Genomic DNA, 20,830 nt, shown 5'->3' on the forward strand with positions numbered 1-20,830 from the left:
AAAATGAGATCTCACCGGTTATATTACAGCCATAATAATGACAATTTACATGGGTCGAATATAGGCAACACACTTAACTTCAACTACTAAATAGTTTTGTTGTAAAAGTCAATGGTTAAGGATAACTATTAATTAAATATTATTGTTAATGTTACAATCTTAATTGTTTTCATAATTTATTGTATCAGCACTACTTATAATAAGTACGATTGAAACGTGTCGCATTTATCTACATTTTAATGTAGAAAACTGTAGACTGTAGAGAACTGTAGAAAATACAGGTAGTGGTATCTATATATCTACCATATAAGTTTTCTACAAATATTAGTAGACATATTTTGTAATTTTGTACACAATACTCAATGCAGTAATTCGTTCAGAAGAAAATAGTGTTCCTTTTAAATAACGTTGTACTAACATAGTTTTTTGTTCCAGGTACCAAGAAAATGGAATACAAGACCAGACAATGGCATGAGAAGTGTTTCTGTTGTTGTGTATGCAAGGTACCAATTGGTACCCAGAGCTTCATCCCTCGTGAACAAGAAATCTATTGCGCCAAGTGTTATGAAGAAAAATTCGCAACTCGCTGCATCAAGTGCAACAAGGTATGTACTCATACTCTTTTTTGTTTTGATATGAAAATACCGTTAATTCATTATATTTTTCCTTCTGTGTTATTTCCATTTTCTTCTCTGTCTTTTCATCTTTATTCCATGTTTTATATCTTTTTCGTTATCCTTTTGTATCGTTGTCTTTCTATTGTATTTTATAACGTATTTGTTCCATTTTGAACGTAACCATTCTCCACATTCTATCATTGATATCGGCTCTCCACTCCAGTTATTCCAGACTATTCCTGCACTTGATTGACTCTTGATTTTTAGAGCTAAATTATCGCTCATATTCCGTTATACTGTCTATGTTGTGTGGGCTGTATATATACAAATCATGGCATATCGCTGTACAAATCGTACAGAAAACCTTAACAATGATCAGTATCAATATTCTAGAGGAGTTTGACAAGGATGTATTCTTGCTGCTATGTTATTCGATGCTTACAGTAGCTAGAAAAGTATAAATTATATTTTTTTGACGGTTTCTATTCATTGGGCTCTTAAGAGCGTATCATACCACACAGCAAATTACGTGTAGTAAAAGTTCATTTTTTCAAATCCTGAAAAAACTAATACATATTTTTGAAAAATTTAAAGGCAGAATGAAAGATTACATTATTACCGAGGGCCGAAAGTCCCTTAGAATAAACAAAAAGGTTTTTTGAATGAGATATTTGAGATTAAAAATCACACTAAATTTTAATTTCTTTTTCGCCCCTGTAACTTATTAAAATAAACATTATAGAAGTTTTCAGGGACTTTCGGCCCTCGGTAATAATGTCATCTTTCATTCTGCGTTTAAATTTTTCAAAAATATTTATTAGTTTTCTCAGGATTCGAAAAAAATGAATGCATTTAAAAAGCATTGGCTCGAAATTTTGCGCCTACGCTCTTAAAGTATATATTTTCTTTGAGCCGCCCGTAGTGTTTTCCTTAATTTCCTTAAAATTTTGAGTTATTAATCCATCTCTATTGCGAAAAGTTTATAAATATTTGATTTGGATTTTTATATACTTGGAATAGATATTATATCAGAATATTAGATTGTCCTGTAAATATTGTAGAAAATATAGTGCTGAGAATCTCTAATGAAAAGTACACTTAAATCACGGACACGCTTTTTAGGTTATACTTAATGATAGTTCCCGTTAACCTCACGACTAGTTCCAGACTAGCAAGATATTATCTCTTTCAGTATATTAATTTACATTTTGGTTTCCAGGTGATCACCAGTGGTGGGGTAACTTACAAGAACGAACCCTGGCATAGGGAGTGCTTCACTTGCACTAACTGCCAACGCAGCTTAGCCGGTGAACGTTTCACGTCCCGCGACGACAAGCCTTACTGCGCCGAATGCTTCGGCGAACTGTTCGCCAAGCGTTGCACCGCTTGCAGAAAGCCCATCACCGGTATCGGCGGCACCAAATTCATCTCTTTCGAGGAACGCCACTGGCACAACGATTGCTTCTTCTGCGCTTCCTGCAAGACCAGCTTGGTCGGACGCGGATTCATCACCGATCAGGACGACATCATCTGTCCGGATTGCGCCAAGACCAAGCTTATGTAAGTTCGTTGACGGGTGTCAACGAGATCGCGGCTGTCAACTGTCATCGATGCCATATTGTTGACAGCTGTCAACGAGGTTGTGAGGTTGGGAAATTTGACCGGTAGGTTGACAAAAATCACAAAATACTACATACTTTTATATGTTTTTAGCAAATAAACGACATTAAATAATAAATAAAAATATTTGTAATCATTTTTTATTTATAACGTATGAAAAAATACATTATAGATCATATGTGTCACATATCAATTGTTTAGGGAGAAGAATGTACCGAGGTAAAAAAAAGTACATATCAAAGTCAAAATAAATGATTTTGTCAACCTACTAATAGATTTTTGAGTGTTAAATCAAAATATATGGATTTTTCTATTTAAATTACTGTGAATATTTTTTAAAGTAATGTCACACAAACACACACTATCTTACACTCGCGGCGCAATTGGGTACCATTTTTTAGTTGTAAAAAACAGTACTTAATTCCCCCAAACACACACAAATTCACGCACACAATGACATTTTATAAACAGAAAAAATTAATAAAAAATTTCTTAAAAAAAAAAGGACAAATCAGGTACGTCGGGGTAAGTGCCATAGATGGAAATTTCATTATATAGTAGCACTTAGTATAAATGTATCCTGTTTAGTACATTTCATCAGTCACTTTATTCTAACAAATTTCCCTGTCGAACACCACTTCTTCCCTCTGTCCGGTTTAAAATTCATACACTTATTGGGCACCATATCATTGCGCATGACCGCAGTCATCTCAGCCTGTTCGTTTTTTGCGAATAGGCATGGAGTGCACAATTTATGGAGTCTTTGAAAGTTACTACTGTAAAGGTCTTTATATTGATGCCGTCTTTACCTGTATTTTCAGTACGTACTAACGAATAGGCACTGATAAAAACGAAAATAGTCCAAATAATAGTCAAAACCATAATTTGTACGTTATTGCTTAAAACCTGACGGTAAAAATGATTACTTACCCCGGTCGCACCTACAAATTTTATTTTATTTTTTTGAATATGTTTAACCTTAAAGTTTTTGACAATTTAGTTATGTATCTATCGTTAATTTCTTATTTAGTTTATTGTCAGAGGTCTATTAATTTAGAATGCTTATTTATTTTTATTTTTTTACATTTACAGACTACTACTACTAATTTTTAAATCGCTTCTAGCTTTTGAATTTTCGATGTATCACATAAGTTGGTTGAGCAATAAAACGATTGATAATGTAGCCATATTCTAAATAAGTAAAACATTGCCTTATTCTGATATCGTATAATAAGTGTTAATATATCAATTAAGAAAATCTGCGGCTAGTTCGACAAAAAAAATCAACAGCTTATATCAATCTTGCCGTTGCTGTTTATCACCGTTCGCGTGCATAATAAACGTAAGCGATAAACGACCAATATCGGTGCGCATGCTATAAACGACCAAAATCGCTGCACATGCGGTAAACGGCAAAAATTGTTAGGTCGGCGATAAACGGCAACGAACTGCAATGGCTGCACGGTTAAAAAATTATTGCTTAAAACTTAATTCTAGTTTGCTTCTCTGTGTGGCACAAACGAGCAGATTTAGTTGACTAGTTCTTGAATTTTTTTGTCGACGCAAATTGTTAGTGGGCGTTAATATATTTTATTTGTAATTTATGGAAACTTTTTAAGCGTTTGTTGTAGATAATATTTTATGTATACAGCTTTATAGCATTTACATACGATGGAAGAGCAATTTTGGTGCTATTTGAGTAGTTTAGAAATTTTGATTAATCCTTAAATGGTTGGAATCTTAATTTGGTTGTTGCATATTATTGTATTTATCAATGCTTGGATTTATATTAACGAAAAAATTGTTATTGATAATTTATTTAGATGTTAACCAGTTTCATGTATATTTTAATCTTGTTTTAAGTACTTGTAACCAATGGGAATGTTGTGAAAACATTTATTGTTATAAGAATCATTGAAAACATCAAGAGCTTTGCTTTTAGGGACATCTGTTATATTTTATTCTTTAATAAATTCTTTAAAAAACGGTGTTTTTATTCTTATTTTGGTTATCTACTGTTATAAATAGGTTGATTTAGTCTGCAGATGACCAGGCAGTACTGTCTGGCAATACAGTAGACCTGGAATATATAAAGAAACCTACAAAGATTGGGGACTAACTATAAATATTGAAAAGAACAAATATCTACGCATAGAAATGGAAAGTTGTAGCCTATATTTGGAAAACCTGAGAAGCATGTGAAGATTATAAATATCCAGGGGTTACAATGGACAAAACAAGTTCAGACGACAAAGAAATAAGAACGAGAGCAATACAGGCGCGGAAAGCAATTAACTGTCTGAACGGAATTCTCTGGAGCAAAAAATAAAACAAAGCTTAGGAAATACAATATATAATAATTTTTTGGGCATGATTATACTACGTTTTAAACCGTTGTTATTTTTCAATTTTTCAATGTAAAATACGGAGCAAAAATTTAATATCCTTAAATACTATCAACAAACAATAGTGCAGTGTTGATGCCAATCGACTCAACCCGACGTGAGTAACAAAAAACCTTTATATAAGATATTACAATAGTAAATATAACCTATACAATTCGAATCAAGTTCAACCTACTGGTTTTATCAACTGGTTTTTTGGAACCGTTCGGAACTGATCCACGCCGGTGACAGGACCGGACCTGCCGTAACGCAGGAAACAAAATAAAAATTACTTTGTAACGATGAGTCCAAGCCATCACCGTTAAACCAGCGTGCGCGCGAACCAACCCATGAAGTAGGAGTGTATCGACAGTAGAAAGGGCAAAGCTCCGCTATATAAACGGCAACATTTCCTCACAGAGACAGAATCGACAGGTGTTGACTGAAGGTTCTCTCTTCCCTACCCCGGCTTGCGGACGTGTTGAGTTCACAAGTTGTTTCCTTTTCTTTTACCGTCTTTACCCGAAAAGCGTGTTGAGCTTTTCACTACCCGTACTCTGAAACAGTCGTGTTGAGACTGTCGAGGAGTGTCCTATTAACCCGAATCACTTAAGGGACGTGTTGAGTTCCTTTCCTTTCTTTATACCTATCGTCCGCTGTTATTAAATCGATACAACGTTACCCTAAAATTTCAGATACACACTCGTTTGCCGATAAGACCAGTTCCATATGACAAGGTCAAGCTTAATTTGAATAAATAGGCCAGGTACTGAGAAGACTAAACTAAATTGTAAATATGTACATAAGATTTTTGTCAATTTAATTTAAGGAAGACAATAAAGTTTTATTTTTATTTTGAACTCTGTCTCTGACTGTCTAAAAGCTACCCGGATAGTGACTCCCACGAGAGGACGTCACAAATGGCGCCCGAGCAGAAAAATACGTTTTAAACAATAATACCGACCGAATTCCGAATTTTGTTTTCATGAGACAGTACTACATTTCAAATTTTAATCAAAGACAAGGTGATTCACAGTTCAAAAATGACAGACGCTCCGGAAACGTCGAAGGTTAGTTGGGTGTACCTATTAAAGAAAGACGAACTTATAGCCGAATTAACAAACAGAGAACAGCCGACGGAAGGGAATTTCAGCGAGCTAAGAGCGAGATTAGTTGCGATCATCAAGGCAGAGGAAATAGAAGAAAACCAGATGGAAGACAGACAAAGAAAGATGGAAATAGTACGCAAATGGGGGTTACACTTTGACGGTTCAAGAGACCCGATAGAATTCATAGAACGGTTGAAAGAACTCCAGACAGCTTACGGCCTACAAGACACCCACGTTTTACAAGCTCTACCAGGAACATTAAACGGGAAAGCATTACTATGGTACAGAAACAATAATAAATATTGGAACGAATTAAAAGACTTCGAACAAGATTTCCGCAATTTCTTCGTTTCCTCCGTTCTCACACAATCTCTGGAAGCTCAAATCCGGAACCGACTCCAACGAAACAACGAAGGTGTAAAAGACTACATCATTGATATTCAAACAATGATCAGAAGACATGGTGAATTCAATCACCAAGAAGAACTAAACAGGATATACACCAATATGAACCCGAAATACAAGTTGTATATAAAGAGGCAAGACGTATCGTCAACACAGGACATCATCAGACTAGCGGAAGAATATGATATGGTCCAAAAAGAAATATACAACAGAAACAATACACGGTGTGACTGGACACAGGCAAATAGTCATAATAACAAAATACAGAATTTCGACAGACAGACTTGTTGTTGGAGATGCGGCCGCAGAGGCCACAACAGAAGAAACTGCAGAGCTATCGCTGTACTCTTCTGCAGCCATTGCGGAACCCGAGGAACAACTTCCAATAACTGCCAATGTAGAAGCCGACCGGAAAACTCCAACAGGACTGGACAAGAAGGAGGCAACCCAGTCAGCATTTAGAGTCCTCCCTAACAACCTCCAGCTACGCACACTATACAGATCAACGACCCCACACAACGATAACGTTCAGCAACGGTAAAAAGTTAAGAGCACTAATAGACACAGGAGCCCAAAATTCGTTTATAGGACAAAAAGGTAAAAAAATATTGGAACAATGTGGAACAAAAAGCGACAGAAAAGCTTTAAAGATCACGCTGGCAGATGGAAAAACCAGCAACATAGAAATCTGTTTTACAGCAAAATGTTCCATAGACAACGTTTGGAGAAAAGCCAAGCTACATTTTTTACCAAACCTAGCTTCAGAAGTAGTACTGGGAATGCATGAAATAACAAGATGGGGCCTTGATTTATCAAACATCTTAAATAGAAATCGGGTAAAAAGGAGAGAACAATACCCAACCAGGACAGAACACGGATCCAGATCGTACAATGCAGACAATAACCGAATACCGACCAATTCCAGGGTCAACGAAACACCAACCGCAAGATATCCGCTCCAACAGAGAAGCAAAATATATAACAAAACGACCCACCGACTACCGACCGATACCGCGGTCGAAGACCAGACCGAAAATATACCGACTACCGACCGATACCGCGGTCGACAACCAGACCGAAGATATACCGAACTACCGACCGATACCGCGGCCGACGACCACACCGAAGATATTCCGTCATACATACCGGAATTCACGAACAGTCCGAAACGAGAGCAGCTCGACATCAGTACTACACTAAACAATACCGAAAAAAAACAATTACAGGAATTGTTACTAACAGAATTGGAGAAATTTAAACAAATTAAAGGAACAACACATCTAACCGAACATACAATAAAACTCAAACATAATACACCGATCAAACAAAGATACAGGCCCCGAAACCCGGCAATGCAGAAGATCATAAACGATGAGATAGATAAGATGCTAGAAGAGAACGTGATAGAAAAATCCAATAGCCCATACAGTTCCCCCATCGTCCTAGTAAAAAAGAAGGATAACAACGGATACAGATTTTGCATCGATTTTAGGAAAATCAACGACATCTCAGAAAAAGATGCCTACCCATTACCGTACATCAATCATATCCTAGAAAAGTTAAAATCTGCAAAATATTTTACCACGTTAGATCTAAAAAATGGATATTGGCAAGTACCACTTTCCGAAGCAAGCAAACCCTTGACCGCTTTCATAGCACCAGGAAAAGGACTATTCCAGTTCAAAGTACTTCCATTCGGATTACACGCCGCCTCCGCTACTTTTCAACGATTACTAGATACAGTAATCGGCCCAGAAATGGAACCACATGCATTCGCCTATTTAGACGACATAATAGTACTGGGGAAAACGTTCGAGGAACATATGGAAAACTTAAAAGAAGTACTTCACAGACTACAGCAGGCCAAACTACGAATTAATATAGACAAATGTACATTCTGCAAAGAAGAGATAAATTATTTAGGCCATGTAGTAAACAAAACGGGAATAAAAGTGGACGACAACAAGACAAAAGCTATAGTCGAATATCCCGCACCAAAAACCGTTAAACAACTACGCCGATTTTTGGGCATCATCTCATGGTATAGGAGATTTATAAAAGATTTTTCACGAACTGCAGCCCCTTTAACAAAGCTACTAAAGAAAAAACAACATTGGACTTGGGACAGAGACCAAGAGGAAGCATTTAACAAAATAAAATTACTACTGACACAAGCTCCAATACTGATCTGCCCGGACTTCCAGAAAAGATTTTTTTTACAATCTGACGCTTCGAACCACGGTTTAGGAGTAGCTTTAGTACAAACAAACGACGAAGGACAGGAACAAGTCATCGCTTACGCAAGTCGAACCCTAACAAATGCCGAAAAAAAATACAGCGTTACAGAAAAAGAACTACTAGCGATCATCTTCGGTATAGAAAAGATGAAACCCTACATCGAAGGATACCCATTTTCAATTATCACAGATCATCAAAGTCTACGATACTTACAAACAATGGAAAACCCTACAGGTAGAATAGCTAGATGGGCAATGCTGCTGCAACAATTTGACTTCGATGTCATTTACAGAAAGGGCTCCCAGAACGTCCTGGCCGACGCGCTCTCTAGAGAACCAGTAGATCTGGTTTGCATAATAAACGTAGAAGATGTAGAACCCGACGAATGGTACAATAAAGCTTTAAATAAAATCCAGACAAATCCGCAACTATTTCCAGACTACTCTATCAAAGATGGACTTCTCTATCGACACTTCTGGGACAAATACGATTTAAAAGAGACAGAGGTATCCAACCCCTGGAAACTATGCATCCCAAACCACAAGAGACAACAACTCCTGGCAGAAAACCACGAGCAACCGACCGCAGGACATCTAGGAATAGCCAAAACAATAACCCGCCTAGCTAGAAAATACTACTGGCCAGGGATGTTTAAAGACGCCGCAAAGTTCGTCAGGAACTGCAAGAACTGTCAGCAATTTAAGCCGCAACAAAGCTTAACTCCAGGCCGCATGCAATCTACACAAATTCCGCCACATCCATGGCACACCGTTTCAACCGACATCATAGGACCCCTTCCAACATCCAACAAAGGAAACAAATATATAATGACATTCCAGGACACCTTTTCAAAATGGGTCGAAGCCATACCGATCAGAACAGCAACGGCAAAATCAGTCTGTCAGAACTTAAAAGATAAAATCATTATGAGATTCGGATCACCCAAAGAACTAATATCAGACAACGCAAGAACATACGATAACAGGGAAGTACGAAAGTTGCTAGACGAATTCCAGATTTCTAAAAGAAACATTCCGCCATATTCTCCCCAGAATAATCCAGTAGAAAGAACAAACAGAGTAATCAAAACAATGATAGCTCAGTTCTGCGATAATAACCATAAGAAATGGGACACGAACCTTCCAGAACTACTATTCGCATATAATACAGCTAAACACGATTCAACGGGTTTCTCCCCAGCCTTCCTGAACTTTGGACACGAACTAGAAATTCCAAGTAAAGTCGTAAACACCCCAAACGACACACAACATACCGATCAAAACATAAAATGGCATAAACTACGAGAAACATTCGAACTAGTACGTACAAACCTGGCAAAAGCTTTTACAACTCAAAGCCATTACTACAACTTACGACGAAGAGAGTGGAAACCCACAATAAACGACAAAGTCATGAAAAGGGAATACCAACTCTCAAATGCCGCCAAAAATTTTAACGCCAAATTAGCACCAAAATTTTCAGGCCCATATACTATAACAAAAGTGTGTTCTAATGTAATATTCAAATTAAAACACGACGATAAAAACCGTACAATAACAGCTCATATCAAAGACCTAAAACCCGCATTTACCGATTTCCCTACTCCTTAATCAGTCCAAGCACTTACAGTCAACACCAAGTAGTGACAGTATATTTTAATACAGTTTACAGTTACCTTCAAATACAATGTCAGACACATTAGAAATATATTACAGTGACATAGAAATGGACGGCACAGTTACGCCGCCACCATACACCGTTCCAGAAGTAATATCACCATTAGGGAACACACCAAAACCTAACACCCCGGGCAAAGGCTGCGAGCCCCTGATAAAGGCTATTTCCAAATTCAAGAACCTTTTTGATGAACCAACCATGGGCATCACAAAAATTCAGACAGTCCAGTCAATTCCAGTGTCAATCCCGCTGCTCTCACTAGTTCCGCCGCAGCATAAAGGAAAAAAATACAGACTGAGACTCCCGAACCAGGTGCTGAGGATAAAAACCAATAATTGAAGCCCCACGAAGGAAGACGTTTTTTTTTAAGAGAGAGGAAGACGATTTTTTGTTTAAGAAGACGATATTTATATTTTTTTTAGGGCGGACATTTTTTATTTCGATGTATTGTAAATTTTTTTTAGGGTAACCAAGTACCTGGCAAGGAATAAAAATAAAAAAAAAATTTTGTTCCAAAATTTTTTTTTTCCCCAGGAAGAGGGGGTGTAACGATGAGTCCAAGCCATCACCGTTAAACCAGCGTGCGCGCGAACCAACCCATGAAGTAGGAGTGTATCGACAGTAGAAAGGGCAAAGCTCCGCTATATAAACGGCAACATTTCCTCACAGAGACAGAATCGACAGGTGTTGACTGAAGGTTCTCTCTTCCCTACCCCGGCTTGCGGACGTGTTGAGTTCACAAGTTGTTTCCTTTTCTTTTACCGTCTTTACCCGAAAAGCGTGTTGAGCTTTTCACTACCCGTACTCTGAAACAGTCGTGTTGAGACTGTCGAGGAGTGTCCTATTAACCCGAATCACTTAAGGGACGTGTTGAGTTCCTTTCCTTTCTTTATACCTATCGTCCGCTGTTATTAAATCGATACAACGTTACCCTAAAATTTCAGATACACACTCGTTTGCCGATAAGACCAGTTCCATATGACAAGGTCAAGCTTAATTTGAATAAATAGGCCAGGTACTGAGAAGACTAAACTAAATTGTAAATATGTACATAAGATTTTTGTCAATTTAATTTAAGGAAGACAATAAAGTTTTATTTTTATTTTGAACTCTGTCTCTGACTGTCTAAAAGCTACCCGGATAGTGACTCCCACGAGAGGACGTCACAACTTCAATTAACAACAGGACTACTTCTACTTCAAATACACCAAAAAATGCTTATTCCAATATAGTAAATACGTTCAAACACCCAACAGAGGACCAAGCAGTAGTACTCTCCAGCATCGAAGGCATCAAAATCCACAATTACATCTAGCAATTGGATCACCGGTTGGTCCACTTAACGTCTTGTTTGCATCTACAATTCCAAACAAGAGAATATGTATCTACCTCTGTACCAAAAACATAGTCGATATGTTTCTTCATTCCTACAAATATATTAATATAAATGAGTCAGAAAGAGAGATAAGAAGATTAATCACACCAGCACGACTTGTAATTTCTAACGCATGTCCTTCAATTCCAAACAATATCATTGAAGCAGAATTACAAAAATTAGGCATCACTGCAGTTTCCAAGATGACTTTCCTAAGAGTGGGTATGACAGAAACCGAATATAGCCACGTCCTAAGCTTCAGACGGCAAGTATTTATTTCGCCCCTGGATAATACCTCCATTCCTGACTCCTTCAATTTATTCCACAATAAAAATTATCGTTTATTCCTCTCTATTGATGGACTAAACTGCTCTAAGTGCAAGACTATTGGACATAACGATGCAGATTGTCCCATCATAACACCTGCTAACTCCTCAAACGTACCCTCAGAAACCTCTCCAAATACGACACCTGAAACAGATGATAGAGATCCTGAAACAACAAAACATGGAAACGAACGCCAGCATAACTGAAACTATAGAAAACGCAAGTCAACCCTCCTTACCAAAAGAAACAATATCATCAAATCTAAATAATATTAATAATCCTGCTGAAACTGTAACTGTGCAACCTTCAGTTAATATGAATAAACAACTTACTCAAGTATCTACTCAAGTTGAAAGACAAATCTCATCCTCACCTGACATCGACCAAAATAACCCAGAAACGGACTCACAAATATTTACTCCTCCTATCACACATACACCTAAAAAATAAACTAAAACCTCTAATGACGACATTATTTGTTCTCTATAATTGATAAAAGACAAAATTGAAAACCGATCACCCTCATTCATATTAAATTTTAATGAAATACGCGACTTTCTAGTTAATACTCTTATTAAAAAACAACATTACCAGATTAAAGAAAAAACTTACCCCACTCACACATCTTCAACGGAAGAGACCGAAAAATCCGATGGATAAATCACTAATCCTTCAATGGAACCCAAATGGGTATTTCGCTCACCTCGAATCACTCAAACTATTAATTCAAAAATATTCTCCACTAATACTGTGTATACAAGAAACTCACTTCAAAGATAATTCTATAATAAACCTAAAAAATTATACTCCCTTTCTAAAAAATAGGAGTACATAACACGCCAGTGGGGGCGTGGCTATCTTTGTCAGAAATTATATTGAAGCTAAGCCTATTAATCTCGAAGCCGTTGCAGTTCAGGTCATATACAAAATGAAAATAAACATTTGTAATATATATATATATATATATATATATATATATATATATATATATATATATATATACATCTAGCGGTTAATGTAAGCTCCGTTCTAAAACGGTATTATACTAACTCCAGTAGAATATACACCGTGTATATTATTATCTGCGTAGCGCTTTATGTAGACTCCGAGCAACACGTAGGATTAAGTGAACTCTGTAATAGGTTAAAACACTTTTGGGATCCGTATGTATACCTTCGCGTACACAACTAAACTCTTGCGATGTTGCCAATAATTTGATTAGTCGTAGACTTTCAAATTTTACAGCAGGTACATTTTGGAACTTCAAATTTATTTAAATATCAATCAATTTAGTCATTGAGAAATTTCACAAATACTTGGTTAATGCAGTTAAATATTTTAGAGTGGTAATTTACATTACTTGCTTAAATTATTTATAAACTTAAGTAGTGTCTATTATAAACTTGGAAAAGGCAAGAGTTCATTTTTATTTATTAGTATTTTTTTTTAAATGCGTTGGCACTGAAATTTTTATTATATAAATGAACGTTCCGATGTTTCGATTGCTACAGTTTATTACGTATAAAATATTTGTTTAATGGAGTAGTAAAATTTAAATTATAACAATTTATAAATCATTCTTAAAATTCCAATTTTTTACCGTCTAATTTCAATATTTCGATTTTTAAATGTAGGGAATTCAATATCCTATATACTATATTTTAGATACACATAAACACATGGATACATTTATGGCAGATACTAAAAGAAGAAATATTTGGGTTCCTTAGGGTATCTTGATTCTCGGCAACATATCTATTACAATTACATATATTATGTTCGGTCTTATTGTTTTAAATGCTTTGTCGCTTGTATTTATATAAGCTATTATTATTTTCAACTTTATATAATTGTGTTTTTGTATCATTCGTTGTCAGGCATATCAAAATTTAATTTTTAATTTAGAAGTAAATGTATATATAATATTATTTTTTCTGTCACTTAGTTTAAATATAGATCACTTATATTCTTCTTGCTTATTTATTTTTATTCGTAATACTTATTAACGTACGTAATAATGTACCCGTTTTTTGTAAAAAGCAACAACGAGTTCGAAAGATATCGGGTATCAGGGGTGGTATTTGTCAATCTAAATGCCACTTACGACATATTAAATAAGAGAACATTTCTCCAAAGCTGCATGACATCGCCTTGGATAAAAACATTACTTGTTTTATCCGCGTATATCTACAGAATAGAAGATTTTTCGTATCATTCAATGGTAAGATGAAGAACGCAGATGAATGGTCTCGCTTGGGGTAGCGTAATGGCACCTACACTGTATTACATTTACACAAATGATTAACCGATAACAGTAGATACTAGGACTTTCATGTAGACGATACATTGCACAACCAAAACTTTTGTTGCTGAAGTGAAAAAACATCTAAATGATAATCTAATATAAATCTAATATAATCTATAGTCTAATATAAATACCTTTTTTTTAAACGCATCTACCACGCAGAGGCATTAGCGTATTTAGATTAATGTTACAGTTGATACAAATAGTGTATATACATTAGTTCACAATTAATAATAATAATATGTATGTGTATTACAATGTATTTTTTAAATCTTATGAAGAAGTTGACAGTCTTTAAGATAAGAAATTATTCTTTTTGTATCTGTATTTTCTTCTAGGGCAGTTGGGTATGCTATATTTCGTTCACTGTTATATTTAGGACACTGTATTAAAAAATGTTTTAACGTTAGAACACGGTTGCACACTTCACAAACTGGTTTATTTTTGCGCTGTAGTAAATAGCCATGAGTAAGTCGTGTATGGCCGATACGGAGACGGGTAAATATCACATGCTCTCTTCTGTCTTTTATTTTTGGTTTCCAAAGATGTGGATGTTTGTTGACTTCATATAGCCTTGATGGAGTGTTGTTCCAAGTTTGTTGCCATTTTTGAATTATTGTTTGTAGTATAAGTTTATAGTTTAAATCGTTTTGTACCAATATGTTACTTTCTTCGGACATTAGGTTAGTTGGTGCGTTTTTAGCTAGTTTATCTACAACTTCGTTACCTTCAATTCTGACATGAGAAGGTACCCATAAAAAATGAACTTGGATTTTCTTATTTGAAATGTTTTTATGTTCTTTTTTACTAAGAAGTAGAAGGGGGTTGTCACAGTATAATTGAGTCAGTAAGGATAATGAATTTAAAGAATCTGTGATTATTATACATATTTCTTGGTTTTTGTTTTGTATTAACGATAGAGCTTTTAGAATTGCAAATAATTCAGCCGAAAAGATGGTTGTAATTGACGACAATTGGAAACTAACTGAGATGTCTTCAGAATAAATTGCTGCTCCAACTCTGTCTTCATTTTTTGATGCATCGGTGTATACGCTGTAGGTATTGCCATATCTGTTTAATAGTGTACGAAACTTTTGTTTAATGACGGTTGACGATATCTCTGATTTCTTAGGTTTGTTTGATGTCGATAGCCGGAACAGATATTGTCCATGGCGCAGGGTTGTGGATTGAGGAGGTATCATAAGTTTTTGAAAATTGAAAATTTAATTTGGATAAGTATGATCGTATACGAAAGTAAAAAGGATGATCAATTTGATGTGTTTGTTAAAATTTATTTGTAAATCGATCAGCAAAAACGTTATGCACAACTGGATTATTTCGGTTTGATGACACTGCTGCTTATGTTAGGCTTAGTGGAAAATATGAATTTTACTATAACGAAATATAAACAAACCATAAAAATTTGATGATTTGAAGAAAGAAAATGTCAAATTAGGCTAGAGCAATAACTGAAACAAAAGAATCAAGTGGGAATAATGTCAGTCATCATATATATACTCTAAAAATAACTAACAAAAGATAGACATTAAATGAGAAGTAAAAATTAAAAGAATAATATGTCACTAAAAGACTTGATTTGTAACGATTATCAAAATTTAATAAAAGTCACAAATGTCATCCGATTAATAACAACATTAAATCGTCTGTCAATAAAAAATGTGAAGAACAATTGGACAACACATACCTAGTTTGGATTTAGAAGTGGATTGTGTATAAAAGAGGAATTGTGCGCAATGGAGGTACTATAACAAAAATGCAGAGATGATAATGAAAACGTATTTATATCTAATATAGATTTTCAAAAGTATTTGACATAGTTCAACCTGGTAAGCCCATACATGCATTAAAATACATACACCTAGATACCAAGATATTAATTTACTAAAAAATCTACTAAAATCAAACAGCGGTCATGCGGGTGAAAGATAGAGAGACAAATCAAGCAGAAATTCAAAAAGGAGTCAGCTAGAGATGTGTGTTGTCAACTAATATTTTAGGAGACACTATGGGAAAGAAGTAAGGAATGGAGTGAGCATCATTAATAACATAAAATTTGCAGACTAAACCCCAATTATGACAGAAAATATAGAGGATTTACAAATTCTTATAGAAATCATTAACAGATAAAGCAAAAAGATAGGACTAAACTAAACAGATAAAAGTCAATGTTTACAAATAAGAAATTGAGTGTGGTTATTAGATTGAGATCGTCGAATGTTATGTATGGTCGCAACTGCTATATGCGGTAGAAGCTTGGACCCTGACAGCCAAATCTGTAAAAAAATTAAAGGCATTCGAAATGTGGCTATATAGGCGTTTTCTTAAAATTCCTTGGACTGTAAAAGTCTCAAACAAAGAAGCGTTAAGACGAATTGTTTATCTGGACATCGTATCTGGGCTACAATTCGAAACGATAAATACTCTCTTCTACGCGTCATCATGCAAGGAAGAGTAGAGGGAAGAAAAGTCTTGGGAAGAAAGACAAAATCTGGCAGAGAAATATCAGAGATTGGACTAACTTCAGTGTTGAAGAAATAATATATCTAAAAAATCTAAAAGAATATCTAATATATCTATACCGAATCCTGTAAAATTTTAAATACATTAAATTAAATCTCTCGTAAATTATAAAGCCTATTCTTAGATTAAAATAACAAATTTCTTAGTATTATGATATGTAGTATTGTGATAATGTGTAGGTGTCAGTATTCTTTTAAAAGAGATTTATAGGTTGGTATATAAATTTCACGGTTATGTGTCATACGGTTTCATCTTTCATACAAACATTAAAAACCTTAAAACGTTTCATTTTACATACAATTAGCACGTTGGCTCTGGAAATGAGCTATAAATAGCATTGTTAAAAATGGTATACATTTATATAGATTATTATATATTATATAGATTTTCCTTTGTCGTCTTCTGATTATGTATCTCAATTCGTTCCTAATTAAGCACATGTTGTCCACAAGGTACCTCTCTCATGTTTTATTCACTACTTTTTTCTACCTTTTGCCATAGTTTTCCTCATTTTCTTTATTTATATCGATTTCACTCATAACGAATATTGGGTAGTTTATTGTTTCATGAAACTTTCTCCTTATATGTCCGTATCATACAAGTTGTCTAGTTATTATAGCGTATATAATGTCGTATGTTAATTCCATTTTATTTAACAACAAAATACTAAAAACTTTGTTTTCAAAACTTACACCAAATTAATTGTATTTTATCACTACAGCTGTTTCGGCAGAGTGCCTTTCACAAGTCCCAAGTTTCTCGAATCCGTCAATCATCTATTGTATTTCTTATCATGATTTTGAAGCAGCTGTGCTCCATTAGTCCATTTTTGTTGCTTTTTGTCACTGTTTCCCTTTTTTCTTTATTGTCATTATTACGTAGCGCTACAACACTGGGTGAGTCTTCGCTAACTACAACTTTTTTCCAAGTTGATAGATTTTCCACGAATCTTCAATGAAATGTTAATTTTCTAAGATATGATTGGATGTTTTCTCTCTATTGTATACTGAGACACCCAAGTGGCATTCTTCTGTGCTAAATTTCTTCCATACCAGTTTTACAAGTTTGACATCTTGGCGGCTATGCATGTGTCCGATCTACCTTAAGCGATTTATTTTCCTGAATAATATCGTTATAAGAGCTTTCTTTATTCAGTATATGTTCTTATTCTATACGGATTTGTAGTGATATAATAATGAGGTTAAAAAATTTTAGAAGAATTATGCTCTGTATTTCCTTAGTGACATTATTATTAACCGTGATTATTGATCTAAGATATTTAAAGTATTCCATACTTTCAAAATTGTAGTTGTTGACTTTATTATTTTATCTAGATGTATTGAATTGCTCTCTTCTCTTGATTCGCTTGTATTTGGGTTTCATTTTGTTGATTTTAAGTAAAACAGTTTTGGTACTCTCTTCACTTTGTTAAAGATGTCGTTTGCGGATGGGAGAGAGTTTCTTATGAGATCAATGTCATTAGCATATGCTAGGAGTGCTTTGTGCCTTGGTCCATTAATGGATTGCATCTTAAATATGCGTTATTTCTATTTTAGTAAGCTGTTCATTAATTTTTTGAATATTTAAATCGAGAATCTGTATTTATTCGACTGTTTTATAATACAGTTTCTTGGCGCCTATTTTAATCTCTGTTTTTTTGACATAGGGAGTTCGGTGGTATGTCCTTAACGTTTCCATAACCAACGTTCGAAAATTTGTCTTACTGTAAAGTGATGACGATTTTACTAGAAAATGTAGTGCTATTTAATAATAATAAAGTTCAAGCTACAATTCCTATATGCATTAACTTGGTACTGATATCTCTGCTCCCCGATCCCAGGTAGCAGTCAGGAAAACAATAAAACTGCTACACTCATGCTTCCTATTATCCAACGATTAGCCGGTCCAGGACTATACGCCTTATTATAGTACTGATATTGCTTCTGCCCCTCATAAGTGAATTTAATATTCAAGGAAGGTTTTGGAAATTTAATAGGATTTTGTATGTTAGAATATTATTTCTCTAAGAAAGTGAAGAATATCTATTTGCTACCCGATTTAATCCATAAATTAAATATTAGAATGCTATAGAATAATGCTACAAGCAGCAAAAAAAACGGTCAATAGTCAGTAATCAGAAAACCAAATAAATGTTCTTTAACATACAAAAGAAAGGATGTAGAGTAGGGCATAACGTAACACTAAACCCATATAATTTTGAAAGATTGCAGCATTTTGGGTATCGTAGATAACGTTGTCACATAAGAAATAAAATGGAATATTCAGGTAACTAACTGATGTATATATAACCCTCATAACACTTTTAAATCCAGAAGTCTAATACGAATCCCTAAAATCAGGATATATAAAATAGTGATTAAACCAATGCTATTGACTGGATACATGACGAGAACGCTGACAAAACAATGTAAGTAAAACTCAGGTATTAATTAGATCAGTATTACCAGAAAAGCCATCAGAAGTATTGCCAAGAAATGTAGAGCATATAGTGAAATCTAAATATCGTAGAATAAGATATTCAGACAGTATCGAGCGAAAACATTATTGATGAGGAAAGAGAGATCCATCGCTGAGAAAGTGAGAAACTAATTGCCAAAAGCAAAGGGTACTTTGTAATAAAGTACCCGTACTCTAAAGCATAAGCATGTCTCTTCCTACTCTTTAAGTAAGTGATGGATTTGACTGTCACTTGATGGAAATTTATTTTATCTGACAATAAAACAGGTATGCGTTTACATGTTATAGCCTGTAACTGAATAAGTTGAAGAGGGGACAACTGTTTGTCTCAAGTTGGTGATTTAGAATTATGGCTGTATTTTTTAATTTGCTGATTTCCCTAAATTTTAATTTCCACAGAATCTAAAAATACCTTAAGGCTTTTATTTTAAATATACTTTTTTAGTAATGAAAATACGTAAACAGAACCTTTAATATACCTGTAACCTTTGATCTCTGGGATAAACCCATCTTCTGAGCAATAGCGTCGATATATTTATTTGAAATTTTGTGCACTTATTTTACCCGTTTATGTCCTTATTATCCATATATGAGTTGTCACCGATATGATAAACTCACTTACTTTTCACAAAGAGACTCTTTATTAAGTACGGTGATTACTATACATATCTGATTCGAAATATCGTCGAAAAGTAACAGTATGTAAAATTTAAATTTTTAATGAAAAGTTAAAGATTAGCCATTTATTATGGAGTTCAAAAGAGAAACCTTAACGAAAATTTAAGTACTAATAAGACCACCGCAATCGGACGTACCCTGGGTAATGAACAATTAATTAATCGGCTAATCACCCGTTCAATATGATTTTTGTCAAATCGGCCCTTTTTAGGACCAACTATTCTAATTATGTCTATAAATTATAAGGGTGGCAGGAAACATATAGAGGGCCAAACCTAGGGCATTTGGTATTAATATGATTCCTGAAAAACACATAATAAATGTAAAAGTGCTATCCCTGCTGGCAAATAAGTAAAGAAAAACTTAAATGAGAGAGGACAAAACCAGTCAGCTGAGGGAACCTTTCAACTATGTTGAGCTTGGATCCACTATCTACCTATATAATGAACAATATTACGGTTACTGACTGAAGATCTGAGCACAAATCTTATAAAATTTGTACCAAAAACACAACAATTACTGATATCCAAAGTCTGCAGACAAGCAAAGCAAAGACAAAGTTGTTACCTTGCTTAAACCTGCAAAAACTCCAACAACCACAAAAGCTATCGGTCAATATATTTATTTTGTCAGCTATATAAAATACTTCTGCACATAATCCTTAATATAATTTTACCGATAATAGAACATTAACACACCCCGTACCAGTAAATACTAGGACTTTTATTACGTAGACAATACATCTCCTGTTGCACAACCAAAAACTTTTGTTGCTCAAGTGGAAAAAAATCTAAATCATATCTTACAACACAATAAAAAAATAGATACAAGGTTGAATGCTCGAATAAATGAACTTTGATAAAATAAAGGCAGATATCGAGCACAGTTTTATTAATTAAATCTTGCCCAAGTACTTTCGCTCCCTAAAGCATCTTCAGGGGTATCTGAAATAAGCCAAAAAACGTTTTTTTAAAAGAAGAAATTGATTAACCGCGATAAAGACTCGAAGTTATTGGATAATAAAAAATTTTTGTGATTAACGTTTTAGACTTACTTCGTTAATTTTGGGCTATCCA

General features: G+C 34.6%; 1 protein-coding gene across 5 annotated transcripts in view; it reads left to right on the forward strand.

The window, feature by feature from the left end:
• The window catches only part of LOC140447393 (four and a half LIM domains protein 2-like), a 402,290-nt gene extending 399,956 nt beyond the window's left edge, over nt 1-2,334 (forward strand). For all 5 annotated transcript variants that reach the window (XM_072540017.1, XM_072540016.1, XM_072540018.1 and 2 more), the window contains 2 exons: nt 436-605; nt 1,837-2,334. In XM_072540017.1, coding sequence (XP_072396118.1) covers nt 436-605; nt 1,837-2,181 — 515 coding nt within the window. In that variant the 3' untranslated portion in view covers nt 2,182-2,334. The remainder of the gene's footprint in view (nt 1-435; nt 606-1,836) is intronic.
• The last annotated feature ends 18,496 nt before the right edge of the window (nt 2,335-20,830 follow it).

The sequence above is a fragment of the Diabrotica undecimpunctata genome, chromosome 8, assembly GCF_040954645.1.
Source record: "Diabrotica undecimpunctata isolate CICGRU chromosome 8, icDiaUnde3, whole genome shotgun sequence".
Taxonomy (NCBI): Eukaryota; Metazoa; Arthropoda; class Insecta; order Coleoptera; family Chrysomelidae; genus Diabrotica; species Diabrotica undecimpunctata.